We start from the raw sequence: 10,919 nt of genomic DNA on the forward strand, positions 1-10,919 counted from the left end.
ACCTAGAAATACACATAATATCGGCAGAAAGGCCGTGAACTACTATACATTTTGGTATGCAATGAAAAGATATGCACAAAGGAAGGACAGACATTTTGGTAAAAACGCCATCCTTACAGATACTCCCCTCCAAAAGACAATGATTATGGTATTAATTGTTGGCTGATTGGTCAGTGGTATCTTCCTGGGGGCTGGAGGATTCCGTGGGTGCGGATGTCATCGTCAGGGGACGTCCTCAGGTTCCTCACTTTCTGGCAAGTCTGACAGCAGAATGCTGCCCCTGGTGGTGGGCCTGGGGGATTCGACTACTGTCTTGGGTGGCCTCGGCGACGTCTGGGGGTGCTGGCGGGTTCCAGTGGGGTTTTGTTCCGATGTGGGATCCTGCGAGGGCCTTCTGCAGGGTCATCTTCGTCAGGAACAAAGTCAGGCTTCAGCCGGTCTATTGAGACCCAGTCCTCGTGGTCGTTGATCGATCATCGAGATGAGGAACGCATTCTCTTCTCGGCGGATGACTCGATGTGGTCCTCGGTAGGGTCTCTTTAGGGGCGGGCGGGTAGAGGTGTTCCCTAAGCATGGTACACACTGTGCCATCATGTATCAGCTACATGATGCAGTAGTGGTGTTGAATGAACTCAATAGCGACCAAACTACTGCAACACTGCTCACTTGTTCTCGCAGTTCAGCTTTCAACGGCAGGATGTCTGCCGATGATGTACTTTTTGCCAGGAGAATACTGTGGGGTGTAGTTGCTCTGTATGCTTCAAACAAGAAACTTTTAAGGAAGAAACGTAGAACCTCATGGTGTAAGCAATGGCTTTCTCGGCGACCTCTGAAGCTTCAATGAAATATTTTTGGGGCTACAAGTCGCAAATCCAACAGACTGAAAATTACACAACAATGCCAATCCTTGCATTTTATAAATTGTTGGAAAAACTAAACCATACATTTGTAAGCAGGACACTCAGTTTTCGAAACAGCATATCGCCAGGAGCTTGTTCTTGCAGCTGGAGGATCGTATGCAAGCGTCCAATATTCAACCAGGATTTCAAAACAGAGTCTTGGTCTAATCATCCCCGAAACCTGTGAACCCATCTATAATGGCCTTAAGAAGAATTATTTGAAAGCAAGGTTTAAATATAGGTACAAAGTACACAAATATTTTTTTTATTACAGGAAACGCAACTCATCAAAACACCATAACTTCGGTGTAGATGCTTTGATTGCAGACATTTTCCTGTAGAATTGTGTGTTCAGGGTGTGCAGCTTTTTAGTAATGTCTTCATTCCGCAGTGTACAGTTTACGAAACTCGATAACTCTGATTTATGGTCTCAAAGCTTGCACTCCTGACGTTTCTCTTCTTGTAATGCTTGCATTTGATGTTCCAAACAGATGGATGTTCCTTCAGTAATTCAATAAAATGTATTGTGTTAGTCATTTTCCACTCAGGGGGTTTGGCAGGAGGTGGAGAGCGGCCGTCCTTCCACTGAATGATGGTGGAACACTAAGCTGAGTAATGAAATGGCTTTTCAACACATCCATCTAACACTGCGAGTATCATGATGCATAGTGTGTACGGGGCGCTTTATGAAGGCATGTTTACAGGAATCCAGAGCTTTCGGTCGGAACTGCTTCCTTCTGTCGGAGAGGAGGTCTCACTCTCCCGGCAGGGGATCTATAACTATATCTGTGTGTGTGTGTGTGTGTGTGTGTGTGTGTGTGTGTGTGTGTGTGTGTGTGTGTGTGTGTGTGTGTGTGTGTGTGTGTGCGTGTGTGTGTGTGCGCGCGCGCGCTTGGAAGAAATTCTGCACATGGGTATTGCCAAATAATTTTCTCTATATTATATTTATTTGTTTCCCTTGCAAATGAAAGTACTTACACTCATTACTTGTTTAGTACTCTTAAAGAACAAAAACAATGTTTACGTCATTATCCAAGGTAAAATGTTACTAAATGTTTCAATTTGATAAAAAGAAAATCTGGCAATGATTATTTTAGCGTTGATAAGGTCTGTAGGGCTTTCAATGCTAAATAATTTGATTGGACCAGTTTGATTTGGCAGCGCCACTTCCCACCCACTCTTGCCAATGCCCTGCCCAAAGCGACAAGGTTTGGTACTATAGTAGGTTAACTCGGGAATGTAGGCTAAATGTCTTCAATAAAGTACACTATTTTAAAGAAAATTATACATTATGAAGTTATAAAAAGATGAAGTTAAAATATATGTGTAATAAATGATAAAAAGCATTGTCACAACTTTGCCAAGTAGTAGGCTGTCAGAAGCTAGTTCTGTGTATACTATATGACTGAAAGTTAATACTATTAGTCGAAATGAAGAGAATAACGCTTTTACCTACGAATTCGTTTAACGACGAGGTATGGAACCCAGTCGTTAAACGAGGTGTACCTGTACAGTGAAGCACAATCTTGGCAACCATTTTACTGTTTCCCATGAATCTGTGCATCGACCCACCACTCTTTCCCTTGCCTTTCCCCCATCACCAATACCATAATTCTTTCTCTCCCGACTTCTAGAACATACTTTAAAAATATATCACTCAATCTCTCAAAATATATACACTATGAATTAACTATAAACAGGCCTATGCTTTCACGTAAGCAGATTTTCTTCTTTTCCCTCTACTAAAACATACTTTAAAAATATATTATCACTCATGTCTCAAAGTAAATTAATTATTCAAGTATCTATAGATAGGCCTATGCTTAGCTCTCTATCATGATATTGCATTCATTCTTGTTTGTTTGTTTGTATGGTGTTTTTACGTTGCATGGAACCAGTGGTTATTCAGCAACGGGACCAACGGCTTTACATGACTTCCGAACCATGCCGAGAGTGAACTTCTGTCACCAGAAATACACCTCTCACACCCGAGTGAAATAACCGAGAATCGAACTCGCGGCCACTGAGGTAGCAGGTCAAGATCATACCAATCACACCACTGAGGAGCACATTCCCGTTTGGTTCCTCACAATTTCTACTGGTTATTGCGCACAAATTTTGCAAATTTTTTCTTATCCAAAATATTTCCAATTAGTACTCATGAATTTTACGTCATTTTAGTGTCATAACATCCCTAATGAGAAGTTTCACAGTAGGTTTTAAAGAGGGATGATCGATACTGTACTCGTGAAGTGACGTTACCATAACCAACTTTAACGAATATTATTGTTAATAGGGCTTAGTTTTTCCAGACCTCTGAGTCTTGAGTAGACTCTCTTGGGGTGGTTCTCAGGGATTAATCATGAGGAGAAAAAATTGAAACTTTAAGAAACCCGTTTTATTTAAAACATTTATAATGTTTATTGAACAATCTTTGCTTTCGGCAAGAATATTTTTTATTCTTTAATTCCGTAGATAAATTGATCTTTGTTGGGTCCAATTTGGGTATTCATAAGTAAAGGTTGTTACTGCATTCAGCTAAAAATAATTATAGGACTTTTACAGAATCTTCATGGTTTAAAGTTACTGGAAATCTACAGGGCAACAAACACGAAGACTTTGAAGCTCCGCCACTTTTCTAGAGTTGCAAGGTGTGGTATTATTAACCAATAGGTCCAAACATTTCAGAAAACTGTATCTTCAATTTTCTTGTCAATAGTATTGTTTTTTTGTCAGCATCAAGATCATATCTAATAAAGCTGTCACTACCTTAATGTAAAATCCCAACTCAGAGGAATCCAATGTCCTTGACGATAAGCCAGATTTCAATTTGTAACAGTTTACTGGCGAGGTCTCTCCAGACAGTTCCGCTCATTTAAATGAGCTAACGATTTTTTATTCCGATTTACTACTGCAAAGGTTTGCCGATTTACTACTACAAAGGGTTGCCAATTTACTACTACAAAGGTTTGCAATTTGTATATTTATCCATTTTTAAAAACAAAATTCTTTTTCACAAATACTCCAATCAATTAAGAACAGCTGTATTTAAAATTTATGCCAAAGTCAGCACTGAAACGGAAATTGCCAGTGGAAAGGTTTTAAAGGTGTAACCTGAGTAAAATCTCGCAGTTGTGTTGTAAATCAATTGTTAGGAGAGGGTTGAGGAAGTATGATGGAAGAAAGAGAATATGAATGGAGGTACAGTAAAAGGAACGAAAGGATTTGCAGTCGGGGATCAAGGGGATGCTGCAAAGAACCTTTAGTAATGCCTATAGACTGCATGAGGGGCACTGATGGAACTAGCCCCCATTCCGGGGTAATGAATTAAGGTTCCCTCTACACCCTTCCCAATTTGGCAAAGATAAACCACTAAAAAACTGGGTGACAAATTTTCATTTCATCCTTGTTAACCAGTTGCTTTTGGCAATTTGTTTTTAATGATGGATCTAACCATTTATTAATTTATTTTTCATTTTTGACTAACTGATCTCACTTTTTACATGCTTTTATTTAACTCGACTTCTGCATGCATTTGGGTTCAAACTTGTAACTCCATTTCCATACTGTTCCCTTTGTCCATTGGACTTCAAAATTTTGCATGGTAACTCAATCCCAGTGACAATTAAAACCTTACATAATCAGGTCAGCAGCAACCTCTAGTGATCCTACAATGAACTCTCCCTGTATCTCATGATTTGTACAAAAATCTCTGGAATTTGCAAACCTTCTTTGACTTGGTAGAATAAGTTCATAACTAGAAATTTTTCAAACCCTCTTTGGCTTTACAGGATATCACATTCAATTTTGTTAGCTACAATCATAAATCAGTTGCAATTTCTGTCAAAACTTGAAAATATAAATAAAAAAAAGAAAAATTATAAACACTTATTAAAATGCATTGAAATGTACAAAAAATAATCTTAAGACACAAGGATTTTCTTGGAATAAATCATGCTTAAAAAAATAAAGGCGTGGGTGCCAAACATGGAAGGAAATGCTACAAGAAATAAAACCAATATATGTATTTCATTTCATGTAGCATTTCCTTCCACATTTGGCAACCCCCCTCTCTTCTTTGTAGATATTACTAATCGTAAGAAAAGCCTGGTGTGACTAAAAAAAATTATTTTTTTACTTTTCAGTACATTTTAATTAACTTATTTTCTTTTGTATCTTCTATTACTTACTGTCAATTTTTTCAAATACGTAAAAAACTAAATTCTCTGGAAGGTTGAATATCAAGTCAATAGCCCCTGTGGGCTTGTTGCACATCTGAATATGAAATCATTTTTCAACAAAAACACGACCTCTTAACCCACAGCAGGACAGATCCTGGCACTTATTTTGCCAGGGCCATTTGCAATTCATAATTGGTTCTAATAAAGCAATGGTTTGCAACTAAATAGTATTAGATCAATTTTGCTTGTTGTGTTGTTTGCTTAAAGTATTAATAGTCTGAAGACAAATTGATGGCTACAAATATAAAATTAATTATTTACAACTAGCTGATGTGGAATTTTATTAGGCAAATAAAATGTGCATAAACTAATGTTCCTAGGTGGTGCAAGGACATTTTCCCAGTGTATTTACAAAAGAAAACATGAAAACATTTACCAACAAGTTACAGATAAAAAATGTCTCCCAACAAGTTACAAAAGAAAATGACAATTTACATTACAGACAAAAAACATAAGTGATGTATGGTTTTTTCATCGGAAATATTAATGGCAAATAAATAAATTAAATGGCTTTAATCTTTATTAATGCCTTGTTAAAGTTAGTCCAAATACAATATGCCCCAACTATATACTGGTTTAGTGCTAAATTACTACTACTTTACTAGTAACATAGTAGGCTTGGATCTGTGCTTTTTTTGGCAAGTATTTCTTAATTCTAAATTTTGTATTTTCTTAAACAAGTTTATTAAATGGAACAGCATACTGTACGAAAACATTACACAGCAGCCCAACTATCAACACAACTATGGCTTCTTAAGTATATAAAAAAAGGCAAATTAATATGAAAGGGTCACCTCATACAAAACAAATGCATCACTTTTAATCATATATGTGTTTGAAAGGGGTCCACTTCCTATTATCAATAACTTGGCCTTAGTAAACTACACATTTTCCCTCTCAATTACTATTGCTACAAGAAATGTAACATAAGTTGCAACCTACTTTATATAACTCCTTTGAAATATATTAAAAAAAGTTTAATGAACTAAAAGAGAGCATCATATTAAAAATATAATGCAGTATACATTCCATGTACTGCAAACCTTATCTCGTCACAATTTTATAAAGACAAAGATAGGCCTCACTTCAGTGGAATTATAACTGTACAGCACACAAAGAAAGAGTGCAAACTCATATACCTACATGATCGTTTTTAATAGATGTGTCCATCTTGATTATAAAAGCTACAGCTGAACTGGAGTTTACATAAATATATTCCTTTAAACCAAAAGATATATCACTTCCTTACATAAAAGAAACAAATTACAAATTCTTAACTCTCATGCAAAACAAGAAATTACAGAAAACCTTGATCAAAAGGGATTTGCACAATTAATGATCCAATTTAAAAGTAAAACAATGGTTTCATTTTTGTTCATAGTCTTACACACTATATAAAACAGTTCAAAATACTGCTTCTAACAATGCCAAAAAGATCCCATCAGGAAAATAATATTAAAAAACCTTGATCCCCCATAATCTAACTCAACATTAGCAAGAAATTACTATGCAGTAAAATATGTTGTGCCATTTACTGTAGGGTTATACTTGTGAATATTCAAAACTGACATAAAAACAATCAATATTTGTATACATATACAGTGTTGTCACTATGTATATGCTTGGTCTTTCTGCTAGCAGCATATACTATATGTATACATTGGAAAAAAAATGGTTTCAAATGGTATGAGAATTTGATTCACATTTTCCCTAGGAACATCAGCTACATCTCTATCCTTCAAATACAATGGAATGAAGAAAAGGAAGATTTTACTGGAAGACAAAATCCAGAGTTTTGCCTTCTTGAACTTAATCATAGAGAATTAATGAACAAGACGATCTAAAGTTAGGAGATATTAAATAGGAAGATCAATTACTGATCTGAATCAACTTGGCTTTGAAACTACAATAAAGTTGTACTCTCTAGAAAGTTACATGCAAATAAAATACAGAAAGATTCCAACAAAAAAATGTGCAAGATACAGATGGTAAGAAAATGAAGATGAAATTCCCTTCCTGCTCACAAACTGAATTCAATGAAGTGATACAATAAAGAAGTAAATAGCACCATTAAACCACACTGAAGGTCCCTTCACTCTTTTACATAGTATAATCCACAAGTTACTTATTCATACATAATAAATGGATGGATTTCCTAAATTAGCTAAAATATCAGACAGACAACATCAAAGTTGTTACCTGCATAAGAGGTCTGGTGAAGGAAAAAGCATGTGTCCCACTTCAAACACACCTTGTAAAAAAATTATCTACCATAATCAAGAGATGAAAATACAGTCAGTATACCAGTAAGTAATTATATTTAATTCATAAATCACCTATTTATTACCATGCACAGTACAGCAAGATGCACATTTTTAACTGTAAAAAGGGCAATACTTCCTTGTATGCAGCAAACCGGTATCAGGGTTTACTTCAGTCCATCTCTTTCCATGCCATTAACAATAAACTGATATTACTGTCATCTTGAGAGAAATAACACCAACACCTTTTTACCTCTGAACATACAACAAAGAGATGGCTGACACATCTAACATTATGCAAATGCAATTTTCTGCTTATCCAATTTCTGATTCACTTTCATGGAATGTTTTGAATTCATCAGTCTCTTATTCCTTATGTCTGGTCATGCTGATCTACCATACCTTTTCGTTATCTCAATTTTCCATTGAAAAAATCATCACCAAATGCCAGTAACCCATCACCCAGAAAAGCCTACTAAAAAATAAATCTTTTTGCTTCTATAAACACCAACATTCTCTAGACAAAAGTCACAGGCAATGCCTTCCTACTAAAAGGCAAAATACAACCTTGCTGGGGTAAGTTTCTCAGTCACAATAAAAAAAGGATTAGTTTCCTTTGCCTCTGAAATTCAAATGTATGTGTGCATGTCAAAATATGCATCTCAGAAAACACTGAAGTACATACAATACACATGAATATATTACCCACACAGTTAGCACAGCAGCAATTCATTTCTTTTATGATATTCTGGTTGATTTTCAACTTATGACTGCTTTTGATCTTAAAATGCATCACACTGGCATTTCTGCTATCTAGTTTCTGGCAACCACTGGATTTATACCGCACAATAAACTATTACTGACCACTTAAGTTACCTGTGCGATTTTGCATATCCACAAACAATAAATGTGTACATTATACATATGACATAAAGCTTTACAACTTAACACAGTTTTGGCTCAGAAATCAGCCTACGTGCTATCACTATGCAAGAAATTTGACTTCCTTGTTTGTCAACCTGAATTACTAATCACCCATTTTCCACACTATTTTCCTCAAGTATTTTCTTAAACTGTTAATCATTACTTTTCCTTCTAACAAATTCCTCAAAATCACCTGAATTTCCAATGCTTGTTCTCCGCACCTTCCCAATATCTAGTGTTCTTTCAGATTCTGTTCTATTTCTAGGTAAACCACTCACTTTTGGCTCAATTCGATTCCCAGTTTCCCGATTTGGTGGCTGATCCATCCAGCTACAACCTGGCTCCACATCAGCTCTCTCTTTCAATCGTTGTGATTCCAAAGCAGACTTTACTGCATATAAAGACTCAGAACCTTTTCCAGGTTTCCAACTTTTTGAGATCAATTTTGTTTTCCTCTGTGACCCATCTACATTGTGGCTTCTAAACTTACCCTTGTGATGTTTGGGATGAGGATACACTGGTTCAGGAGATGACATTTCCATTTCATATCTGAAAACAAACGACAAAAAATTTGCTAAGTTAATAAAAAAATAAGATAAATAATTGACAATTACCAATATGTATAACCTTTCTATGAAAAATACTACCAAAGTACACTGAAATAAAAAAATAAACTATACTTTTAAATATCATCAATGCAGCATATGGAGGTTGTTACTACAATCATGAAAAACTGTTTTACAGTTTGATTAATCATACATAATACAACCTACATTCATATCCTGAATGCTTCAATGTTAACTAAAGTATTCCTTAGTTTTACAAGACCACTGAGCTGATTAACAACTCTCCTAGGGCTGGCTTAAAGGATTAGATATTTTTACTTGGCTAGGAACCAATTGGTTACTTAGCAACAGGACCTATAGCTTATTGTGGAATCCCTAACACATTGAGAAATTAATTTCTATCGCCAGGAACAAATTCCTCTGATTCGTTGTTGGTAGAGTGGGGAATCAAACCCGGACCCTGAGATCGTTAGTCGAGCAAGTAACCGACTCATCCAACAAGGAACTAAAGTGTCAATGTACAGTATGTCTAAACCAATAACTGCATTTTATGTGTAACTGTCAGTGAGGCATGTGATTTAAGGGGCTGGGAGGAAGGCATACACCATATAATTAAACCTCTGTATATTAAGCTAATATGGGTTGATGCAATTCCAACGTGGATTCCTTGAACATGGCATGAAAATACAAAATAAAGTCCTCAAGGAGAGGATGTGGAAAATATGCAGAAATCAATAATTTCCTTTTTGGTTTCATGCCTGAGAGATTGGCAACAAATACACCTTTGTAGGGAAGAAGCTACAAGAAAAATACCATCCAATTAGAACATGAAATACTGTTAAGATTCATCGCTAGAGTACAGCAGAAAGATCCATTCAAATGAGACATTGGAGGAAAAGACTTAAATCTCACAGATTATGATGATTTGGATATCTGGCAAGATGTATAAGGAACACTTACTTAGAGTAACAGTATATATATATATATATATATATATATATATAATATATATATATTATATTATTAATAAATATTAAAATATATATATAATAAATATAATATATGTATATAATTTCGGGTATAAATTATATCTTCTATTATATATATATTAGATATATATAGATATATATAATACTAATATAGATATATAGATATATAGTTACATATATATACAGGCGGCCCGCGGTTAACGGCGCAATCACTCACGGCGAATCGGTTTTACGGCGGTCGTCAAAAATATTCATTAAAAATAAGGCATTTTAAAGGTATCTTTACGGCACAAATTTCAGTTAACAGCGCCGCTAGCGCCGTTGTTCTAACGAGTTCATACATATGTTCGAAATGCCGTTCAGACCATAAAGGTTATGCAAATTATATTAACAAATTTTATGGAGAGTTATTACGTAGGTATTAGGGTAAAATATATGCCTCTGACGCTGTTCTATGCCGAAAATATCGAGTTACATAAGTGCAAATTTAGCTATGGATGTGTCGATTCATAATTGTTCATGCTTTTGTTTAAATGTGTGTGAAAATGTATTACGTGAAAGGCATTTTTATTTCTGTACGAAATATGATACAAAGGCAGCTTTTGAAACTGCCCTTCACGATAGCAAATACGATGTTTTTTTCATGTTTTCTTTCTTGTAAGCCGCCGCCTGCCGCTCTTCTGAAAATATCGATTTAAAAAAAGTGCAAATTAGCGATCGATGTGTCGATTTTATAAATGTTTATGCTTTTATGTTTAAAATGCGTATGAAAATGTAATACGAAGTAGGGTATTTTTATTTCTGTGCAGAAATATGATAAAAAGCAGCTTTTGAAACTCCCCTTCAAGTTATCGACTACGATGTGTTTTTCAAGTTCGTTCTTGTATGCCGCCGCGGCATACAAGAACGAACTTGAAAAACACATCGTAGTCAATAACTTGAAGGGGAGTTTCAAAAGCTGCCTTTTTATCATATTTCTGCACAGAAATAAAAATACCCTATTCGTATTACATTTTCATACGCATTTAAACATAAAAGC

At 35.4% G+C, this 10,919-nt stretch overlaps 1 protein-coding gene across 4 annotated transcripts in view; it reads right to left on the reverse strand.

The window, feature by feature from the left end:
• Positions 1–3,823: 3,823 nt before the first annotated feature.
• Positions 3,824–10,919, reverse strand: part of LOC135220800 (uncharacterized) — a 324,318-nt gene continuing 317,222 nt past the window's right edge. For all 4 annotated transcript variants that reach the window (XM_064258309.1, XM_064258308.1, XM_064258307.1 and 1 more), the window contains exon 10: positions 3,824–8,874. In XM_064258309.1, the coding sequence (XP_064114379.1) occupies positions 8,478–8,874 (397 nt within the window). In that variant the 3' untranslated portion in view covers positions 3,824–8,477. The remainder of the gene's footprint in view (positions 8,875–10,919) is intronic.

This window comes from Macrobrachium nipponense, chromosome 2 (genome assembly GCF_015104395.2).
Source record: "Macrobrachium nipponense isolate FS-2020 chromosome 2, ASM1510439v2, whole genome shotgun sequence".
Taxonomy (NCBI): Eukaryota; Metazoa; Arthropoda; class Malacostraca; order Decapoda; family Palaemonidae; genus Macrobrachium; species Macrobrachium nipponense.